The sequence below is a fragment of the Callithrix jacchus genome, chromosome 16, assembly GCF_049354715.1.
Source record: "Callithrix jacchus isolate 240 chromosome 16, calJac240_pri, whole genome shotgun sequence".
In the NCBI taxonomy this organism is placed as follows: Eukaryota; Metazoa; Chordata; class Mammalia; order Primates; family Cebidae; genus Callithrix; species Callithrix jacchus.
In genome coordinates, this window is record NC_133517.1 from 64498928 (window position 1) to 64522176 (window position 23249).

The 23249-nt window shown below is 45.9% G+C and overlaps 1 protein-coding gene across 5 annotated transcripts in view; it reads right to left on the reverse strand.

The window, feature by feature from the left end:
- TG (thyroglobulin) overlaps positions 1–20169 on the reverse strand; it is a 275822-nt gene extending 255653 nt beyond the window's left edge. For 2 of the 5 annotated variants that reach the window (XM_035277469.3, XM_035277467.3), the window contains exons 1-7: positions 17371–17708; positions 15663–15866; positions 14063–14222; positions 5726–5832; positions 5106–5249; positions 4721–4906; positions 196–1296 (exon numbers count right to left, since the gene is read on the reverse strand). In XM_035277469.3, coding sequence (XP_035133360.3) covers positions 196–1296; positions 4721–4906; positions 5106–5249; positions 5726–5832; positions 14063–14222; positions 15663–15866; positions 17371–17581 — 2113 coding nt within the window. In that variant the 5' untranslated portion in view covers positions 17582–17708. Of the gene's footprint in view, positions 1–195; positions 1297–4720; positions 4907–5105; positions 5250–5725; positions 5833–14062; positions 14223–15662; positions 15867–17370; positions 17712–18936; positions 19046–20059 lie in introns of those variants that run through there. The other 3 variants (XM_078353142.1, XM_078353141.1, XM_035277468.3) reach the window with 3 other exon arrangements.
- Positions 20170–23249: the final 3080 nt, after the last annotated feature.

Genomic DNA, 23249 nt, shown 5'->3' on the forward strand with positions numbered 1-23249 from the left:
AAATCCCTATTTACTCCTGGGTTTGATGAACATTATCTAGGCATTCCTAGATACTTTCTAAGATAAGCAGTCAATTTTGTCCTTAACTGAAGTTCAGGCATTGACCGGGAATGGATTTCTATGACTGTACTGGATTGGGCCAGGGCCTAAAGAGAGACTCAGGGAATCTACAGATTGAATACCCAACAGACTTACATTTCTTGGGCTTCCCCATCACACTTTGAGTTCCAGGAATGGCCTGACCTTCAGCGTCAACACAGTAGCACTCTGCTTTGAAGCACTGGACAGACAGGAAATGTCCCTCACTAGTACAAGCAGGGACAAACACGCTGGAGCCAGCAGGCTGGCTGCCCATGAGGCTTTGCATGCGAGCCCTTTGCTTTTCACAGTCTGTGGGGCACCTCGGTTGTCCACCTCTGACTCTTGAGCCTGGAAGCTCTTTGCCCCAGGAATCCACACACCAGCACTCTCCTGCGAAGCACTGGACAGCCTCATAGCTTCCTTCTGCCATGCATGACGGGACAAATAGCCTTTCAGGTGTCTGCTCACAGGTCTGGGAGTTGAGCACTATTTCCATCACATCACCTAAATCTCTTGCCACATCTTCTGGCACAGAGATAGCATGCTGCAAGAAGAGAAGGAATTCTGGAAGCTCCAGGAGAGAAGAAAGGAATTTGAGGGCATTTTGGTTCTCTTGCAGGTTAATTTCAAAGCCAAAGCTGCCCACAGTTGACTTATTCATAGCAACAGCCTTCTTAGAGGCTTCAGGAGTTTCTGCAGAAGAATTTGAATCTAATTCCACAGAGAGTGGCTTGGCAAAATCTTCTAGTCTCCCTCCATTTGAGAAGCTTGCAAGACCAAGTTGCTGGAAAAACTGACTGAAGTTAAATGTGCCTCTTGTGCCAAGGGCTCCAGACAAGTTAAACTGGCCAACATTCACCAAAAATTTCCCTCCAAAAAGGTTTTGCTGGAGTCTCTCTGGGTTGGTGGTAAACTGAAGGGCAAGATGAGCCAGCTCTCGCGAGGGAAAAATCGCACGGATGGCTTCTTTGAGGAGACTTTCTGAGACAGAAAACCGTTGGCTCTGTCCCTCCACCATTGGGTGGAGGAGCCCAGAGTCCACAAAGAGCTCCTTGATTGTAGGTGGGCAGGGTGTGGCAAATCTGGCTACTCTCGGAGAGGCCCGTCCTTCCTCCCAGGAGGAGAACAGGTCATGCCGGCTGAAGTAGCCTGAGGTCCCAAAGTAGAGTCTGGACAAGGCCTGCTGTCTTTTGGAGACACAAGATTGGCCTTCAGCTGCACGAAACAAAGTGAAATAGGAGAAAAGGTTTTAACGTCACAAGCAATCCTGAGACAGCCCCTCAGATCTTTCAGGTAGTAAGATGCCAGAACATCCCATCAAAGACACCTGCATTTGAAACCACTTTCTTCTCTATGTCCTTCTATTTTTTCCTTTCCCCCGAGCTGCCTCTGTGGGGCCATTTTGGGGGAGTGACTGTTCCAGTTGGCATGACCACACCCACAGCTCTCACTAGAGGCTGATCCCTTCTAAGGCAAGTCTCGTAAATACTGGCCCACTTTCTGAAAATCTGACCTCATTTGCCAAGTGAACTCGGGTGAATAGTGTCCCCCTCACCCACAGACATGACATTCCCATTTACAAAAATCTCAGAATGTGATTTAGAAATAGGGTCTTTGCAGATGTCACCAAGTTAAGATGATACCGGATTAGAGTGGGCTGTAAATCCAGTGGCTGGTGTCCTTATAAGAAGGGCATGTGAAGACACAAAGATGCACACAGGGAAGAAGACCGTGTGAGGATGGAGGAGCAGACTGGAGGGAGGCAGCCACAAGCCAAGGACACCAGGGATTGCCAGCAACCACCGGAAACTAGGAAGGGACAAGGAAGAATTCTGCCTTAGAACCTTCAGAGAGAGCATGGCCCTGATCACACCCTGATTTCAGACTTCTGGCCTCCAGCACTATGAGAGAATCATTTCTGTTGTTTTATGCCACCTGATTCGCAGTAATGTTGTATGGCAGTGAAACTAGAACCACAACACATTCCTATGTGTATTCACTGAAATGTTGTCTTCCAGCATTCTCTCGCTGGAATTCTCAGTGGACCTTAATGCTTCACTATATGCTCTTAGTGTGGCTAATTCCTCCTGGGGGTAGTCTTGTCTAGGTTAGCTACGGTCTCTTTGAGGGCAAGAACCATATCTGAAATGCCATTAATGGCTCCTGTAAGAAACATTGTCCTCTATTGTAATATATATTATAACATAGGAAATATAATATTTCCTATAATATAAAACAAGAATGCCCACCACACATCTAACGTACACACTTAGAACATTCTTCTGGGCTTCTTGACCTTTCCTAGAAATTACTAATTTAACAGTGATCAACTCAGCCAACTCTTTGCATGATCAAATCATTCTATCTGAACATCCTAGGCTGACTCTAGCCACATTAACAGAAAAAAAAATAAATAAATAAAATAAAATTCAAACACCAAGTGGCTGTCTCAGTTACATAGGTGGATATGATAAGCAAGCTCCACTTTTCTCCATAAAATCATAACTTTTAGAAGACCTTTTAATCACCCACCCCACCCCCAACTTTTAAAATAATTTTTTCCTCTTGATTCACACAAATGCCAAGAAGAAAGTCACCAAATTTCCTTCCGTCACCAGGCAACAGAGAAAGAACTGGAAAATGTGGTGCGAGTGGGGAGAGACTGGCAGCATCGGAGCACATAACATCCCTCAACGAGGCCATGGCCTCTTCTAATGGATATTACAGGAAGGTATGGCAGAAATTAAGTTTACTGCCTTGCTTAGTCTTCCACCAAATTAAGAGCTTACCCTTCCAGTCATTTGTTATGTAGTGTTACGAAAGCAAGGAAATTCAATTACTGTTTCCACGTGGCATTTTTTTCCTCAGAAAAGGACTTGATACACCAGAGAGAAAAAATGAAAACATACGATCCATCTATGCACTTGATAGAGCCATGTCTGCACTTTAATTTGGCAAATCCTAGTTCTTTTTTTCCACCTGGAAGCTGGAGGGCATACCATTCTCTAGGTTTTAATAGAAAGGAAATGGGATTGCAAATACCTTCAGGCAAGTATCTCCAAATTTCCTTTTTTGACATTCTCATTCTTAGCAGATAGAATATGACCACACACCATCAATAATATTCAAAAGGTTAAGTTGGAGAAATTGAATGATTTAACAGGAATTATTGAACGAATGCTAACATACATGTTGAAGTTATAAAAAAAAAACAACCCTGCATTGGTATATTACAATTCCAAATCTTTTAAAATCTACCCAGCTTCCCCAAGCTGGACGCCTAGGTGTGCTCCTGGTTGTTCCCTTCCTCACAGTAACATCCTTCAGAATTTCACAGGGAAGAGAAAATGGGGTCTCCACTGGAATGCCTAATGAGAGTTCTCACTGCTTTAGGGTTGATTCCCATGCTTGGTTGAATAGTGTCCCTCAAATTCATGCTCTTCCCAGAACCACAGAATGTGACCTTATTTAGCAGAAGGGTCATTGTAGGTGGGATTAGTTAAGATGATGGCTGGCTGGACCAGGTGGAGCCTTAACCCAACGTGACTGGTCTCCTTATAAGAAGAGAAGATGCACAGACAGACAGAGCGAAGACGGCCATGTGGTAATGGAGGCAAAGACTGCAGTCATGCTGCCCCAAACCAAAGAAAGCACAGATTGCGGGCAGCCACCAAAACCTAGGAAGAGGCAGGAAAGGGTCCTCCCCTAGAGCTTTCAGAGGGAGCACAGCCCCACTGACACCCTGATTTTCAGTTTCCACCCTCCAGAACAGAGACAATACATTTCAGTTGCTCTCAGATGCCCACTTTGTGGTGATTTATTACCATAGCCCTAGAAAACTAACACAGACCTCATCATCTCTGTTTGGAACATGGCAATGCCCTTCTAATTAGCTCCACTGCCTCTGGACGACCGCTCCTTTGAGTCTCTCCTCCAGAATTGCTTTGTCTTACACGCAAAACCCACGATGACACTGTCCAACTTAAAACCTTTCACTGTCGTCACGTGATCTCCCAGATGAAGACTCCAAGCCTTTGTTAGGATAGCAAAGACCTCATTGTCTTACCCCTGCCTTTCTCCAGAGTCCGGAGCACCACCCTGTTCATACTCCAGCAATTTTTTTCTCTACCCTACTTGCAGATTAGATGATCATTAGCATTTCAATGTCTGTTATTCTGTCCTTCCAATTTTGCTTCTCCTGTTCTCTCCATATAGAGAGCAGCTGTCCTTACTCCCCTCCTTCAGGAAACATCTTGGAAGGTTCTGATCAAGTGCAGCCTCTTCCATGCAGCCTTCCTAATTGCCTCTCTCCCACACCTGCTGCGAGATGGAACGCCCACCCCACCGTGCTCCTGTAGCTGCGTGCATGCTCCTGTCTCACGGCACATTTCGTTCTCTTCACCTGTGAGCCTCCTAATATTCCCTGAGCTCCCTGAAAAAGCAACCAGGTCTGACAGAAGATGAGAAACATGTGGGAAGTGAATGATGATAACCTGGTTTTCAGTCAGGTTGAGCTTAAAGGGCCAGGGGGGCACACCAGAAGGCAGTTGAATTAATGGGGTCCAGAGGGGTTGCTCTAGAGAATAGCTAAAGTAACACGATCTGAGGAGCCCACAAGAAGCCCCCAGAGGAAACCCACCACAAGATGGCGGCTCCCCTTGCTGCCGGGTTCCATGGATTTCCTTCCCCTGGGCGTCCACACACCAGCAGGGCCCTTCCTTCTGGCACTGCACTGCCTGATAGTCTCCATTTCGGCGGCAGCTTGGAACATAAGGGTGACCAAAGCTGGTGGCTGTAAACCGCTCCACTTCACATTTTGTGGGGCCTAGAAGAAATCCACGCAGTAAAGAAGGCAGTGTCAACAACGCTTGGTGTCTTCCCAGCATGCACTGCTGCCTGCTCTTAGGATTCTTCTCATCTCTGCACTCACTTTGGTGGAACAGCCACGCAGACCATAGCGACTTTGAAACCCAAAGGGCGCCCCCTAATGGAAACACGCACATTGTTGGCAGCTTTTTACTTACATCGGAATCTGCCAGAGATGAGGGACTGAACCGCGAGGAACCGTCTCTGCAGTATCCGGTACAGGGTGGTTTCGGTGAAGGTGGAAGCCAGGTCCAGGCCAGCAAAAATGGTGTCATAAATTTCATCCAGTAACAACTCCAAACCTGAACAAAGACAGCAAGACTTTCAGGGACGGTCTCATTCGGAAAGGAAGCCCTGACTTTGCTGTGCAAACATATTGAGAGAGAGAGCCTTCGCCAGCATCATTAGGCAATCAGTCCGAACAACACTTTAACAGTTTCCCAAGTCAGGCCTGCTGTGGGTGGTTGTGCAGTTGGTCACAGAACAAGGGAGCAGTGCCTGCATGATGAGAGCTTAAATCCATCCTGCGTTCCACTCGCCAGTTCTGGAGCTGCATCTGGAGAGCAGGCACTTCTTTCCAGTGTGCACAAAGGCCCTGTGTGGGCCAGCAACAGCCTCCTTCACCATACTGCAGATGACAGTGTGCTAAGGCTGTGTCCTCCTCAATACCCACAGCAGCCTGTCTCTCTAGCTGTGCTTTACAAGCAATGCTATGCAGGCTCTCAAGCCTGGGGAATCACACTCCCTCCCTGAGGATGGCCTACGGGGTGTCACTCACCTGTCTCAGCCAGTTCCCGCCCTTGGCTGTCAGCACAGTGGCAATACCCAGATACCTCAGGGAACCTGCTCTGGAAGGAACTGAAGGTCACAAATGCATCTGGAAACCTTGGAGAGAATGAGATTTACGGTCACCATTTCATACAGGCAAGTCATCACAAGCTCTTCCTGTGGAAATAAACATGGCCAAGCCGCACCTAGTGGAAAGGCATGTCTACTTTCTTCTATCATGACAGTTGCTTCACACTTCCTATAGTAAATGCATTTTCTTTACAAATTGACCTGGCTGGAACCCGGCTGGACCTTGTAAAATAAAGTTGTGCATAGCTGCCATCTGCTAATTAGCCATTTTTCTCACTTATGGCCTTTGACCAATGTATGCCGATGCATTTGTCTCATCAGGCCAGGTGAAAACAGTCAAGGAAGAGCCCATTAATTGGTTCCTTTCCTGGAATACAACTCTCAAGACTAAAGGCCAAGTCTGCTTTACAAACATATGGCATATTGGAGATGATCTCATTTTGGGAGATCAAATGACTCCAGGCCCCTTTACGACTTTTCAAGAGCTTGAAAAGAAGCCAGCTCCCACCACAGGAAATCCTTAAAAAGGAAATTTATCCAGTTCCATAGCTGAAAAAAACACAAATCAGTACAGCATCACTAACAAGGCTGTCCATCTCTTTCTGTAAATTGAGGAAAGAGATTTCCTAATCATGTCTGGCCTGACAATTGTCCTAAGGAGCTCATCAGCTGGGTTCCCTGTCTTTGAAGTAATAGAAACGTAAAGCATCAAAAGCCATATTGAGGAGTTCTGCCCCTGTGCAATGATTTAGCAGCCAGAGAGAAACCGTTCATTGTTTATAACATTTAGAGATTTGTTTTCATGCCTATATAACTATATAACTAGTATATGAGGTCCAAGCATTATGTGTTTCTATACATGTCTGGAAATCTATCTCCAAACAATAAATTACTAGAAAAGGCAGTTCTGGACATTGATAGGTCAATTGCTGTGCAACCTTTTCTAGAAAAATACTGAAAACAACCTTAATGTCCAATAATAGAAAATTAAGAAGTAAATTATAGTAAATCCCCTAAGGATAATAAAATGCTATGACCAAGGACAATGCTTATAAACTCTAGCCAAAAGGAAGTGTGTATAACATTATGTAAAAAGGTTAGACTATAAAATGCCATGCACATGTATTACAATTACAGCTGTATAACTGAACCAGTATTAGAAGGCAATGTATGGTGTAGTAATTGCTCAGAGCCTGGCTTTGAATTTCCAATCATGTTACTATTAGTTAATTTGAATAGAAATGAATATGCAAAACAAAAGCTATAAATGCACTATGGGATGATGGATAAGCTTTTTCATGCTGTCAATCTATGATTCTGTGTATCATGTTAAACAGAATGTTACAGTAAGTGTGTGGCATAACAAAAAATAAAACCTCACTTTGCTTAGTTGCCACTGATAGAGAGATAGGGGGTATATAATAAAAGTTCGTTCATTAGAGCCTACGATAATTCAATTTAAAAATGCTAATAATAGTATAATAATAACTTTTCATTTATTGAGCACCACTTTATAAAAGACTATCTGCAAAAGGTTTTTTTTGTCTGTTTTTTGTTTTGGGATGGAGTTTTGCTCTTGTTACCCAGGCTAGAGTGCAATGGCCCAATCTCAGCTCACCACAACCTCTGCCTCCCAGGTTCAAGTGATTCTCCTGCCTCAGCCTCCCAAATAGCTGGAATTACAGGCATGCGCCACCATGCTCAGCTAATTTTGTATGTTTATTAGAGACAGAGTTTCTTCATGTTGGTTAGACTGGCCTCAAACTCCCAACCTCACGTGATCGGCCTGCCTCAGTCTCCCAAAGTGCTGGGATTTACAGGGGTGAGCCACCGCACCCATCCCTTGCAAAATGTTTTAATACACGTTGATTCATTTAATCCATCTAACAGTCCTAAAAGGAAGGTGATATATTTTAATCCCCCTTTTAGAGATTAAGAAGGTGTTATTTGCCACTGGTGTTATTCATGTGTTTTTGGCTGCACCTGGCTTCTGTCCTATGCCCTACCCTGCGAGGCACATGACTCTGTCTGACACTGCTCCATATGCCCAGCACCTTGCTCTTCCTGATGTCTCATAGAAGTTGATGACATAAGTCCTGGCCCGAGGTAGTTTCTGAAACACGTTCCAGCATGAGGCACAAGTTTAAATCCTCTAGTTCTACGCTCAGTCAATTAAATCCACTTCAATGTCCTGGCTCATGGTAGACATGACCTCCAAGGTCTTTGAGCCAGTTTCATCCCGCCTCTTTATGTTCAGATACGCTCTCTGGGGGTTTCTGGTCTCATCAACTGCGCAGTATCTGGCCTACCAGTGCTTTCTGCATGGACCTCACTCTTGATATTCCTGCTCCTTGCATATTGGAGATCACCCTGGCTTCAGCTCCTGAGAGAATCCTCTCACCCTCTCAGTAAGACCACCCAAAGGCCAGCTACTGCCATCTGGACTCTCTAGGGCTGTTCCCATATGACCTCTTGGACAGACACCCTGTGCTGCCATCTTTAATCCCTTCTTGCCAATTCCGTATGTAGTGAGAAGAGCTAATATGATTGTTGCTATTAATTATTATTCATAAAATAATCACAGGTGATATGTATGAACAATCAGACCAAGCGCTCTCTATATTTTGTCTCATTTAATTCTCACGACCCTTTTAAAATCTCCATTTCGCAAATGAGAAAACTGGGATTCTGAGTGGTGGTGTGACTGTGTCAAGATCATCCAGCCAAGACCATGGGGCCACAATCCCAAGTTCATTTCCAATGCACTTCGACAACACCAGGTGGCCAAAGGGTAAGACCACCTCTCCAGTAGAGCACAGTCCTTTGGGGGCCCTAACCTGCAATCACTAGTGATTTCAGGCTCTGAGTCTTCCCAATTTCCCATGTGCCCACAATTCCATTTGATACGATTTGATGTCTGTGCCTAATTTCTGAAACAATATCACCATCTATGAATTTTTGGCTCCTCCTCCAAAATAACAATTAGCACCATGAAGATTGTTTAGCTGTTGCTTCTGCTACTGTCATGAGTGATTCACTGTCATCAGGAAACAAGGGCTCTGTCATGCTTTCAACCTCCTCCTTATAGATCTCCTGCCCCATATCACCCAAAAGAAGTCAAACTACTGAGACTGAACCCAAAGCCGCAGTGAAAGCTGGACAAGGCTTCATTCCTAGCCTCGAGCCAGCTGGGCCAAAGAATGCTCGCGAAAGAGGTGAGTTTGAGTGGGATTCTAAAGCCACAATGGCAATTTGACCAGGAGACAACAGAGGAGCGAAGAACATATCTAGAAGGGTCATTTACCTGCCTCCAACTTCAAGGTGGGAGGCAAGACTGCAGATGTGGGCAGCAAGGGAAACTGAGAAATTGGTAGACACCAAGGGAGGTACAAGTCTGGTAGAGAACACTAGGGCCCAAGATTCACAGCCTCCTAAATACGGCCCCTAAAGACATTTTTTACAGGCACCGGCCTTTGGAAAGCACTGGTCCTTTAGCAGCAGGGCTGTCAAGTCCTGTATCCCCTGTGGCATCCCCTTCATAAGGACCGGAACGAAGTTCCCTCCATCCTCAATAGAAGAAAACATTGCAACCCCTGAGAAACTTCTTATTTTTATTTGGCAGAAACCAAATAAATGAAGGCTATCTTTTTCTTTTCTGTGGTTACAGGAAGCTCAGAGACAAATATGCAGCCCCCCCACGTTTGTTATGACTTTGTAGAATGGGTGATGTGGCCCAATTTTTGCCTTGCCTTATTCTGATTTTCTACTTTTATTTTGCCTTCCTCTCAATTCCCTCTAATTTCCACTTTTATCCTGTTTTGGGCATATCAGAAGAATAAAAGGAAGATAAAATCTACACAATACTTAAAAATTTAAAAATAATATGTATTTTGGACTACGACTCCAATAGAGCCCAGTCCTTCAGGGGCCCTACCCTGCAATCACCAGTGAGTTCAAGCTCTGAATCTCCCTAATTTCCTGTGTCACAATCTAGTGGAAAAGGATGTTTGCTTTTCGTTGAATAAAAAAATAAAAAGCAAAATCTCAGGGTGGCCATAGAAGAATCCTCAAGAAGGCAAATCCTAGCAGAGAGGAAAGGATGGCATTTCTGACTTTATGCTCAGATTACGTCCAACCTCAAGACAGAGAAATTACAGCCAAGCTCAGAGGAATGCGAAATTCTGGTCTCTACTGGGCATTTGGTCTTGTTCATTTGCAAGTACGATTCCTGCCTCAGGTTCAATCAGATTCTCCAACGTTTCCCACAGGCAGCCCTTTCAGAAATCTAAACACTAACTAACAAATGAGCCACGTATTTGATTATCTCCTGCACTAGGGAGGGTGCTCCTTAAAAAGGGGGGCTGTACCGGGCTTGGTGGCTCACGCCTGTAATCCCAGCACTTTGGGAGGCTGAGGTGGGTGGATCACTTGAGGTCAGGAGTTTGAGACCAGCCTGGCCAACATAGTGAAACCCCATCTCTACTAAGAACGCAAAATTAGCCAGGCAGGGTGGCGCATGCCTGTAATCTCAGCTACTCAGGAGGCTGAGGCAGGAGAATCGCTTGAGCTTGGGAGGCGGAGGTTGTAGTAAGCCAAGATCGCACCACTGCACTCCAGCCTGGGTGACAAAGTGAGACTCTGTCTCAAAAAAAAAAAATTTTAAAAAGAGGGGGCCATCGCCTAGCAGAGCACCTGACACATAGCTAATCACCGTAGGTGTATGTAGTGAGGATGATCTTGTGGTTCACCTATGAGGATTTCTCCACACAGTACCTTCAGTGTTCTGATTACAATACCCCTTTACCATATATTAAGATGCATCTGATCCTTCTTCCCATGGGGCAATCTGGGTAGCATAGATGGCTGAGGCATTTGAGGTTAGACTGGTTGCTAGGAAGTTTGAGTGTGTTTAGTCATTAAGGACGAAGGTTAACAAAGAAGCCAATTAAATCAGATCATTAAGGCTTTGATAATGGCATTAACCCTGCTTGCAGGCTCTTAAGACCTTTACTTATAATCTGCTTGGCCACAATGTGTGTCCACAGTTAATGGTTGGGCTAGGGCAATATAAAAGATGGGGCATGAGTCAGGAGGACCAGTGAAGCTTGCTCCCCATTACAACATGTTTCTTTAAAATTTTCCAGTCAAACAGATATAGTAAGCGGTGGCCTTCTTGAAGGGCAAAAGGACCTACTTCAAATGGGCAAACACTATGGCCAAATTCAAGTGCACACCATTACCCAGCACAGAAAAAACTCACAGCAACAGGTCAGCAAGGGAGCCGCCGATAGGATTCCACCCTCCTGATGGCCCCAGGGAAGTAACTGCCTTCCTTCACGTCTCCATTTGAATTTTTTCAAAGAAATCCCCTTAGATTCAATATCCCAAAACAAAGCTTGTGGCTTTTCCTTTCCAAATTTATCCTTAAGCATCCATTCAGAAACTAGACCTAGGAGTCATTCTTGACCCTCTCCCACCCTCACCTCCACATCGATTCCTTCACCAAGTTCTGTGGATTCCATCTGGTCAATGTTCTTCTAGTCTCACTCCATCAAGTGTCTGCCGTCCTCTGGGACACTTGCTCCATGTCAACACTGTCTCTTGCCTGGACTAGTGCAGTAGCCTCCAAACTCGGAGGATTGCATCCCCCACCCACACCCACTCTGCTCTTCCCTCGCCCATTCCATTCTTTCAAAAATCCGTGTCCCATGGTGATTATGATATACCCTTCCCCCACCCCAGGCTTAAAATGCTTGGTGCAATATTGAAACACACTTACACTGAAAAAAATTACTCTTTGCTATCTGAAATTCAAACATCACTGGCAGTCTCATATTTTACCTGGAAACCTGAGTCACGAAGCTTAGGCCCTCTCTATGGCCTCCGAAGCTGCTTCCACTGTGCCCAGAGGAGTCCTTGGGCCTGAAACTAACCAGGTCCGCATAAGTATCAGAAAATCCCTGATTACAGCTGCGCTGCCAGTAACCAACCACCCAACCCTTCCCATGACCTTTCGGTACCAGAATTTGCTCTGAGAGATGCTTGCTTACAAAATGAAAAGGATCCCATTTCAGGAGTAAATTTAAACAAAGGCTGCTTAGTTCTGAACTTTTGCATTTAACTCGACTGCCCTCTTGTGGAAATAGCTGTGAATTGTGCCTCAACCTTAACGCGGCACCCGCCAGGGTCTGGGATGCATTCACCACTTCCTCGAGTACTGATGGTGGACCTGCTGTGTGCAAGGCTCTGTGCCATGCACTGCAGGGGAACAGAGATAAGCTGCGTTTATGTGGGATACTAAAAGGAGCCAGACAGTTCTAGCACCTACTAATTATGTTTGCTAAGATGAGTTCCTTAAGTCACCCTATGTTCCTTAATGTTTCAGTAATCATTTGTATAGACATGACTGTAATTATCTAATTATTTCTATAAGTATTCAGGTAGGTTAAAGGATATAAAATTCCCTGTATATAGCAAGCACTCAGGTAATCTTGAACAGAGAATACATTGGTTTGCAACAAAGAACATTCAATAAAATTGGCTGTTTGAGATTTATACATGCCCACAGGCAGGCCAGGCCCAGAGGGGAAAAATCTAAGCTACGTTTGCTGAAATTGGCTGAAGCATAAGAATGCCCTTCAGAAGTATAGTAATTTACAGTTTTGTAAATTCGCACTCATGGTTTCATAGATGAGGCCTCATCAGATCTTCACTACGAGGTAATGAGCAAGGCATTGTCCTCCATTTGATGGATGGGAACACTGAGGCTCTGTGAGAGTAAGTGGCTAAGTCACTGTTCTAAGCAGTGGCAGAGGCAGAAGGCAGGTCACAAAGGCAAATGCTACAGGACCAGGCAGGATGGGGTAGTCAGGGGTATGGCACCAGAGCACAGAGGGACCTGGAGCACAGAAGGGTGTGTCCTTGGTCTAAAAAGAGCAGCGAAGCCAGTGTCTTGATGCCACCAGTGAATGCATGCGTGCAGCCTCCTACCCTTGTTCTTTACAATCAGGAATTCAGAATTGTGAGTTTCAGATTGAACATATAAAACTGCTCATGTTCAACTATTTAGTAACCTACAAAACTGGAAATTTCATGGGGTATAACCTAATAGAAGTTTCCAGTTTTAAAAATACGATGCAGTTCAAACCAAGTATGTCTATGGGACAATTCTGCACACAGGCTGCTAGTGTGAGCTTCTTCCTGGCACAGCCCATGAGAATTTCCTTCCTCACACACAGAAAGAAACTGGTTGTTTTGGAAGCCAGCCACACAGAGGCTCAAGTTCTCCAAGAGAATTCATATCAGCATTTGCAGACTAGTATTAATATTTCTTTTTAACTCAAAATGGTTCCGTTACATCTGAAGTGAACCCATTTACAATAAACAAGGGGCCACCTTGGATAACCAGAAGCTGCCTGGCTATCTGGGTCAAGATCTATAATGCATCTCTCTGTTTATATTCACTACTAACATTTTAGAAATTATTTGTAAATGCACATATGCACACAGTTTACAAAAGTTCACAACATGATGACATCCGTGCTGTTGGAAGTGCTGCCTTTTCTCCTTTTCTGCAGACTCCCTTTCTGCCTACTCCTTCTTCTGCAGGGCAGCCCTGGCCCTGCAGCAGCCCAGGATAACCATGCCCTGCCTGCACCTTCCTCTTACCCTCTGTGCTCACATAGTCCTCTGCAGAGATCTGCTTAATGGTATAGTCATCTAAGCATGTGTAAAGGATCTCTTCGCTCATCTGTTCTTTAAAAATTAAAGCGTATTACATTATATTATCTGTGCTTTGTATCTTGTATTGTATTATCTTAATATACTGTGGCATGCTCTCCAGGTCAAATGTCCTGGCAGCTCTAACACAGTCTTTTTAATAGCTGCATAAATATTTATGGCAGATTCACACTGATTCAGCCAACCATCTTTTGATGATCACTTTGTTCCCAGTTTCCTGCTACAATGAAAAACGATGCAGTAGGCACCTTAGTCCACATGTCTTCACATTCTGATGTTTTACATTTCATTGGCTAGAGGGCACATATATTTTTCATTAAATACCAATTGCCAGTTTGCCTTGATAAAAACGCCGTGGCACTTCAGACACCCAGCACAGCTCATGAGAATAAGGCTGCTCTTAACTCTTTACCACGCTGCACATATGACACATGGAAGCCCCCAGCTCAAGGTGAGTGTGTGCTTGGGCAGGTGACGGGCCAGTGGCAGGCACAGCCCGGAGGTCGGCTCCCCTTACCTGTTGTAGTTGTGGACCAGATCAAAAATCATCATGTCTGTGGTGTTGACAAATTTGCACTGGACGGGCATAAACTCTCCCTCTGCAGAACACTGGGGTGGTGACTTGTCCCCCACCCCGTGGAGAAGACGACGATTTCTTATTTCACAGCTCCTTGGACCTAAACATTTTCATGAAGAAAAATTACATTCTTATGCATAAGTAGACACACGTTTCTATAGCTGAGCAGCATATACAGTCATGTGTCCCTTAGCAATGGGGATGAGCTCTGAGAAGCCATCGTTTGGCGGTTTCATTTTTATGTGAGCATCATAGAGTGCATTATGCAAACCTCGATGGTTTGCCCACGGCACACCTGGGCTGTACGAGCTAGCCTGTTGCTTATACGCTACAAACCTCTATAGTGTGTTACTGTAATGAATACTATAGGCAACTGTAAGACAATGGTGAGTATTTGTGTATTTAAACATACCTGAGCATAGAAATGATACAGTAAAAATATAGTCAAAAGATAAAGAATAGGTCAGACGCGGTGGCTCACTCCTGTAATCCCAGCCCTTTGGGAGGTTGAGGCAGGCGGATCATGAGATCAAGAGATTGAGACCATCCTGGCCAACATTGTGAAACTCAGTCTCTACTAAAAATACAAAAAAAATTAGCTGGGCATGGTGGCTTGTGCCTGTAGTCCCAGCTACTCAGGAGGCGGAGGCAGGAGAATCGCTTGAACTCAGTAGGCAGAGGCTGCAATGAGCCAAGATTGCGCCACTGCACTCCAGCCTGGTTACAGAGTGAGACTCCGTCTCAAAAAAAAAAAAAAAAAAAAAAAAGATAAAGAATAGTGCATGGCGCCTGTATGGGGCACTTACCATAAATGGAGCTTGCAGGACTAGAAGTTGCTCTGGGCGTCAGTGGGTGAACACCCAAGCCTAGGACACTCCTGTACACTCCTGTAGACTTACTTCAGTTTTATTTTATAAATCTCACTTTTTAAAACGTTCGATTCTTTTATGATAACACTTAGCTTAAAACATGAACACATGGTACAACTGTACAAAAATATTTTCTTTCTTTATGTCCTTAATCTATAAACTTTTCCTTATTTTTAATTTTTGTTTTACTTTAAAACTTTTCGTTAAAAAGTAATAGAAAAACACACACGTTAGTCTAGATCTACTCAGACTAGGATCAAGGTTATCATTACGTCACTAGGCAATAGAAATTGTTCAGTTCTATTATAATCCTGTGAGACCACTGTCATGTATGTGGTCCACTGGTGACCAAAACATCCATATGCAGCACATGGCTGTGCTTACACTATATACATGACAGTTAGAGACCCACACAGTGACTCAGGTCTGCAACAGGAGACTCACAACATTTATTGAAATCCTGCTTATGTTTCTAATGATCAGCCAGCAAATATGACTTGTCTACCATATGGAAATAAGAGAATAATAAAACCTTCCCTTTGAAGCTTTTATTTTCCCTACTGAGGGCCTGGTTCTCTGCCCGTTTTGGCAGGAAACCCTAAATGTTTTGGCTCACAGTGAGGAAAGCTGCAGCTCCTCCACTGCTCTAGGGGTGCAGGTGTGAAACTCACATCGCCTTGGCCTCCCCAGCTGGCGGGTCCCATACACCTCCATGCCCTCTGCGTCCACACACCAGCATTGCACCTGCCGCACGTCACACTGGACAGGCGTGTAGTCCCCTGAATCCTGACACTGAGGGAGGTAGGAGGTGGCTGTGCTGTTAATGTAGCCACTCAGCAAGATCTGCTGTTTCTGCAGCTGACAAAATGACAAACCTGTGGGTACAAGGAGCAGTGTTAGATAGGGCCGAGGGGAAATGTCCAGGGGGCAGAGCCCAGGAAAACTCATGCTCCCTCCCCAGAGTGACTCAGTGATCGGTGGCAACCAGAGCACAGGCCTAGCTAGTATCCTGTGGACTGGGTCAGGCAGAGCTCGCTGGTTTGACCTCGATCAGTCATGTACCCCAGAGCACCGGTACTGTGGAGGGGAGATGGCATCAGAGTGCAGGCTTGGTATTAATGGAGCTTTTCTGAGTCCGGTTTTCTCCCCAGGCTTGCTGTGTAGCCCTGGGGGAGCTGCTTCACCACTCTGCATGAGGGTTAGTGACCTTAGCTGCTACAGTTTCAGCATGTGTCCCCTCCAAATCTCATGTTGACATCTGATCCCCAGTGTTGGAGGTGTTTGAGTCTTAGAGGCGGATCCCTCATGAAGAGACGAATGCCCTCCCTCAGAGTGACTTCCAGCTCTAGCAGTGTCCATAAGAGCTGATTATTTTTTAAAAAGCCTGGCACCTCCACCCTCTGTCTCTCAAGCTTTCTCTCATCACGTGATCTCTGCACAGATGGTTCCTCTTCCCCTTCTACCATGAATGGAAGCAGCCTGAGGCCCTCACCAGCAGCAGAAGCTAGCGCCATGCTTCCTGCACAGCCTGCAGAACTGTGAGCCAAATACACCTCTTTCCATTATGAATTATCTAGCCTCGGGCATTCCTTTATAGCAACACAAATGGACTAATACATTAGCAATGGTCACCCACTACTGAGTACCTACTACATGCCTAGTGTTTACATGTGTTCTAAATCCCCACATCGTACAAGGCAGATGCTATATTCATGTCACAGATAAGGAGCCACAGCTCAGTGAGGATGCCTGACTCAGCCAAGCTCACGCAGCAGGAGAGTATGAGAGAGGCCTGCCCCCACGACAGCCACAAGGGATGCGTAAAAGTAATGCCCCAAACACAGCTTTTAATCCATCAAAGGAGAGTTTTTGTTTTAGGCTCAGTTTCCTCATTTTAAGGTGGTTGGCTTAAATTGACTGTTGTTTTAGGGTTATGACATGTTTTAAATGGGGACTGTGTTTCTTTGATGACTCACTATTATAATGATCTTAACTGGATAGTTTTGAGCCAAGTCTTAAATGTTTAGAAACACCTCACACCATAGGTGAGAAGGCACTTCGTATTTTTATGGTCATTTTCTGATTTCAGGGGACCATGATGTCTGTTCACCACTGTCTTCTCAGCACCAGGCACAGTGCCTGGTGCATGGGAGCAAGTGGATGGATATTTGCTTAACAAATTACTGGATTTTCACAGGGGCCCTGCAGCACAGAGGGCCTTCCTTGACTTGCAGGGATGATTCTTCTTCACAGAGAAGCCAGCAGCCCAAAGGGAGGACTCGCTCAGTCACCTACCCAAACCTAGTGCTCATTCCTGGACATGAGTTGTCCCAGCAGGGTCCTTCCTATCCCCAAGGGACATCCCCCATCCCCACTTACAAGCCACAGGCCGTCCTGGCTGCCTGCTGCCCAGCACTTCGCCGCCATCAACACCCACACACCAGCAGGAGCGACCATCATTCTGGCACTGGACAGTCCTGAGGAGGAGAGACAGACCAGGTGACTCTGCGACGGGCCCCCAAAGGCACACACAGGCTCCCACACAGCCTACTTTTCTTCTTTGTTTCCATTCCTCCAGGTTTTGGTTCATTTAAATTAGGGAGACAGTGGAGGTGAGAGGGGTGGCTTACCTGGGAAAGGAAAGGCTCCACTTTTCCTGCCTGGCTGACACCTGCTCTGCCTCCTGCCCCAGCCATTCATTCACCACCTTTCCAGCCCCAAAGCAAGTGACCCACCCAGAGTACAGGGCTTCAGCCACATCTACTAAGTGTCCTCAGTCATTATGAGGCTGTAGAGGGAAAAGGCAGTGCCCACATTGTGTGGATAGCATTGGGGCTCTGGGGGTGGGACGTTAGTGGGGTCAGGGGCCGGCCTGGCATATTGGGAAGCACATGGGAGGGGTCAGGCCAGGCCATAGAGTTGACGTCATTTCTGGAAAGAAATGATGGCTGAACTGAGACCTGCAGGATGGTCGGGGTGTAGAAGGTAAAGGATGCTCTGGGTAAAGGGAACAGCATATGCAAAGCCTCCTGAGGACAGACCAGGTTTGAAACTGCAAGAGGCTGGAACAAGAGAATTGGGATGGGAACATAAATAAGGCTGGTGAAAGCGACACATCCTCCTTAATGCCTTCCTTGCTGCTTCAGAATTCCCAGCGATTTAAAGAAGAACTGCTCTAGCAGTGTCTCTGCATGCTCGTGGGAGGTTAGGCATGTTAAGAGTGTACAGAAGATAGCGGCAAGGAGGGACGTTCTGCAGATGTGTCCCAGAACACCATCATATAGATGCAGTTCCCCTATTCAAAATGACTAGAATAGCACGGGGAAATTTCAATGGCATGCACATTGCAAATGATTCCTGTCTATTCCACAAGGAAGAATCGTCTAGATTATTATCATGCTCTCCACAGAGAGGGTCTCAGGCCCCACAGCTGTATTAGGGCAGCTGGAGAAACCCCTTCCAGAGAGCAGCTCCATGAGGAGACAGTGACCTGTAAGCCCAGAGGCAGCCTAGAAAGCTGGCCTGGACAGGGTCAAAGGCAGCAATGGACTGGGAAGTCAAGGCAGCCTCTGCTTCCACCACCCCAGCTTCTCAAGAGGATACTTGGAGGAGGGAGAGGCTCCAAAACACAGATCATTTGACACCCTCCACAACTCTGCCCCACCCCCCACGTGTGCAGTTTACTCAAGTCATCACAGAAAAAGTGATGGCAGGAAGAGAAGGAAGAGCAGTGGGAGGACGAAGCATGGATTAGGGTTCACTTGGTCAGTTTGGCCGGTGTTGATCAGCTTGGGGACCTGAAAGGTGGGCACCTCCAAATGGCAGTGGCCAAGCCTCATGTGCACAAAGGAGCTGCAGGGCAGATCCCAGGAAGAGAGGGGGAGGCACAAGATGCTCTTTATGGCATCTTGGACCTTGAGAGTTTGCTGCTGATATAAGCCTTACTGGAAACTGCCATCTTCTGTGCACTGGGGCACATAGTCTGCTTGCTTCAGAAAAGCCCTTTCCCTCTGCAGCTCACAGGGACGAAGGGGCTGGGCATCCACCTGGTACTCTAGGAAAAGAAAAATGTTTCATCAGAGAAGAGCATGGACTGGGCTGCCAGGACAGAGATAGGCTCTCGTAAGCACAGATGCTTTTCCAGGGTCATCACCATTACCTGTGACAGTCTATCTTAAGATCTGGCAGCTAGGCACACTTTTTTCCAAGTATTACATTAGCTGATTTAAAGCACAGCATTCCTCTGAGAGGTGACAGGCAATATATCCTTGTCACTCATGAGGTACCAAATCTCAGGCAGCGAAAGTCATCCTGCTCAAAGTCACATAGCTGGCAAGTGAAGGATTCCAAAATCAACACAGGGACTCCACATTCCAACCCCTGCTCCCATGAGGCTATTTGGAGTAGGTTACAACACCACAAGGAAGTTCTTCTTGAATCTATCAAGCCATGCCCTACAGATGTAGCACCTTCCAGATACACAATGGAATACAAATTGATTAATAACGTACATGTCTTCTTCATTGAGAACTCATATAACACAGAGGATCTTACCCACAAATCACAACCACACCATGAGGTTGTTGTTTACTTTTTAAATGACGAAACAGCGGCTTGGCACTTTGCCCAAAGTCACACGGGTAAGTGGCTAGGACAGAACTTAGGGCTATTTCACTCCACAGGTAGATTTCTTTTCCTTCTACCTGCTGGCTACTTCTAAAATACCTCTTACAGATGACATAGACTTTGGAATAGCTAAGGGGATAAAAACCCAAGGTCAATGCCAAAAGTTTGCCAAAATGGTGGAGTGAGGGGGACCTAGAATTGAATAGAAAGATCAACCCCATTTCCCATTTCTGCTCCACCAATCACTAGCTCTGTGACCTTAAGTAATTCAGTTCGCCTCTTTCTAAATCTGCCTGTTTATCTGAAAAGGAAAGTAAATCACTGACATGTAGGCATTGGGGAAAATTTAATTAGATCACACCTGTTCGAAGGCCCAGGGCAGAGCCTGGCTGACACTGGCGCTCCCTCCCCAGCCCCCTGGCTCCACAGCCTCAGAACTTACCAAAGATATTGGCGGACACCAAGCAGACAGAGCCCAGTAGGCTGACAATCCCCAGGACCAGGGCCATTTTCCTGGCCCTTCCCGGGAGGAAGGAGAAGAAGCCACTGCCTGCCCTAGGTTCCCGGGCCAGGGAGCCTTTATAGAGCTACGGTTGGCAATGGCCTTCCCACCCACAGGTACTCAGTGAGGGAGTGCCCCATCCTGTTTTCTCTGCTGGTCACAAGGAGCTCCCTCCACCTGTGTCTACTCCCCCTGAGGTCACTCGTGTGGCCAGTGGAGCATGAGAATTCTTGTTTAAACTGTAGGGAAACATAACTGGATGGGGTGACTTCAAAATTTTTTTATGGGTAAAGACCAAAGCTTTGTAGCTTTGGAAGCAACAAGCTCAAGCCCCCCATGAGGGAAAAGCAATCCCTTGTTTTTTCCTTCCCCTGAACCCTTTCTCCTTCCCCTTCCTTCCTTCGTTGTTTCCTTTCTTCCTTCCTTTCTTCTTTCCTTTCTTCCTTCTTTCCTTTCATCTTGTCTTTTTTCCTTTCTTCCTTCCTTTCCTTCCTTCTTTCTTTCCTACCTTCCTTCTTCCATCCCTCCCTCCCTTCCTTCCTTCTTTCCTTCCTGCCTTCTTCTTTCCTTTCTTCCATTCTTTCTCTAACAACTTTTTAGAGCTCCACACTAGCAGGCACCTAATATAGACACTGAGGATATGGCAGAGAACAAAACAGGGAAAGCTTGCCCTTATTAATATAGAACGTGAAAACTTTAGTGAGGGAAGCAAAATACACACACACTCATATTCATATTTCTGTTCTTTTCCTCTCTTTCCTAGGACTTCAGACTTTGCCAACTGAAAGAGAGCAGGAACTGAGTCTTTCACAGAAAGACTTTACGTAAGTTTTTTTCTTCTGGAAAACACGGCTTCCTTCCTTCAATCCTGTTTCTGTGAGACCTGGGAAAACTCATCTCATCTCCCTGAGCCCCAGCCTCCTTCTCTAGAAAGCAGAATTAAAAGGAGAATAATAATGTGTTAAGGTAGTTGTAAGAGAATAAACAGACATTGAAGAGCACATGCTCAGTAGACCCTAGCAGTTATTATTATTATTGATTCTTTCTATTTTGCAAAAGCATCATGCCAAGTAGTGGCAAGTATTCAGAAGACCAACCCAGACAGGTAAGGAGCTAGTTACAGATAGAGTCGGGAACTGGCAGGTGATGAGGGCAGGTTGCTGAGCCTGGAACCTGAGGAGAGAGGTGGGGGACAGGTGAGAATCTAAAGGACATGGTCCCGGGGAGAGTGAAGGACAGGAGGACAAGCTGGAAAGTGGAAGAGACTCCAAACCCTGGGGAAAATGAAGGAGCCAATATAGCCGCCATGCCATGGACTGTACTACTTTCTACAAATAGGGTTGCTATGAACATTAAATGCGCTAGAATATTTAAAGTGCTTAAGACAGTATTTGACACGTAATAAGTATCCCGTGTTAGCTACTGTACTAGTCTGCTACAGGTGCCATCACAAAGTATGACAGACTGGGAGGCTTAAATACCAGAAATTTATTTTCTATAGTTCTGAAGGCTGGAAGTCCAAGATCAAGGTGTCAACGGTGTCGGTTTCTTTAGAGGCTCCTCTCCTCGGCTTGTGGATGGCCATCTCCTCGCTGTGTCCACACTTGGTTGTCCCTGTGTGTGTGTGTGCGTGTCCTAGTATCTATTTCCTTTAAGGACACCAGTCATACTGGATTAGAACCCACCTTGTGACCTCATTATTCACTTAATTACCTCTTTAAGCACCCTATCTCCAAATGCAGTTACATTTTGAGGTCCTGGTTTTAGGACTTCAGCATAGTGACTGGGGAGAGGACACAACTAGTCCGTAACAGCTACTGTCATTATTACTGGGTTCATGATACAAACTAGAGAAAGTAAAACACAACAGTCATTTTTAGTGTCAGGGTGTGGATTAAAAACAGGTGACAGCCCATGCTCTGCACATCCTCCTGGGGACCACATATGCCTGGAGCTTCCACATCTCTCTCTAGCTCAGTCTCCAGCCAGACGTTTTTGAGCTCAGGTCCACTCTGCCTGGACACCCTACAGACCTTTCAAATTCAACACATCCCAATCCGAACTCCTCAACCTTTCTCCCGACATCACACCTTTGGCTGTCTCTGTGAGAGCAAATCCAAGCCCCTTCCTAAGCCTCTTTCCTCAAGTCTTATCAGCCTCTAAGTCGTACCAGGCTGCTGCTCATTCCACTTCGTGAGTCCTCCCCTCCTCTGCATCCTCACTCCTCCTGCCTCCAACACATCCCCTCAGCCCAGAACCAGCCAGCCAGAACAGCCTCCTGTGCTGCCCCTCACCAGGGCTTCCTCACCAGCTGCAGGGACAGTCCTCTAAAATATGACCTTCCATGTCACTTTATAGATTCTACAAAAAGAGTGTTTGGGTCCTGGTGAATCAAAACACAGTTTCTATTCTGTGAAATGAAACTGCACATCACAAAGCATTTTCACAGATGGGGATGGAGACTCAGCCAATAGGTTCTCAGGGGGTACATGGCAGGGAGATTAATTCACCCTGGGGAGTGGGAGGACAACTTAGTGTAAGACCTAGATGTTAGCCAAGGGTGATCTGGGGAGCATATTGGCATTTACTGGAAAAGGAGACACAAGGAAGAACTCACCTGCCTGACTCCCTGCTGCCCCGTTACATGGGCCAAATTCACTCCAGACTAGGGAGAGCCAGCAGCATCCTTCACTCTACAGCAATATAACAAGCACAGCATTGTGCGGTCCCTGGTCATTTCTCCAACTCTACATATTCTAAAGCAGATAAATCTTAGAAGAAGTTGAATGTGGTTAAAGGTTTACCACAAATCTTGCTCACCATGCTTCCCATTGCCCTAAAATGCATGCATAAAGCTTACACAGGTTGGCCTGTGTGCTGAATCATTGTTGCTGGCCTGGGCCCTGAGAAGCAACTCACAGACCCATGCCAGAGGTGTCTCTGCTTCACTGGGTTTGGTGCTTTAGGAACTCTGGGCTCAGGGTTCATAAAGCAAGCCAAGGTATCACTGGAATGAAGAGTGGAATGGCAGGCCTCTGAGCTGACTCCACTTCAGACCCACCTGGAGAGGCAGCAAGGCGTTAGGAGCCTGTGGGAGGGCACTTAGTAGTTCAGACGGCACAGGCTGCCT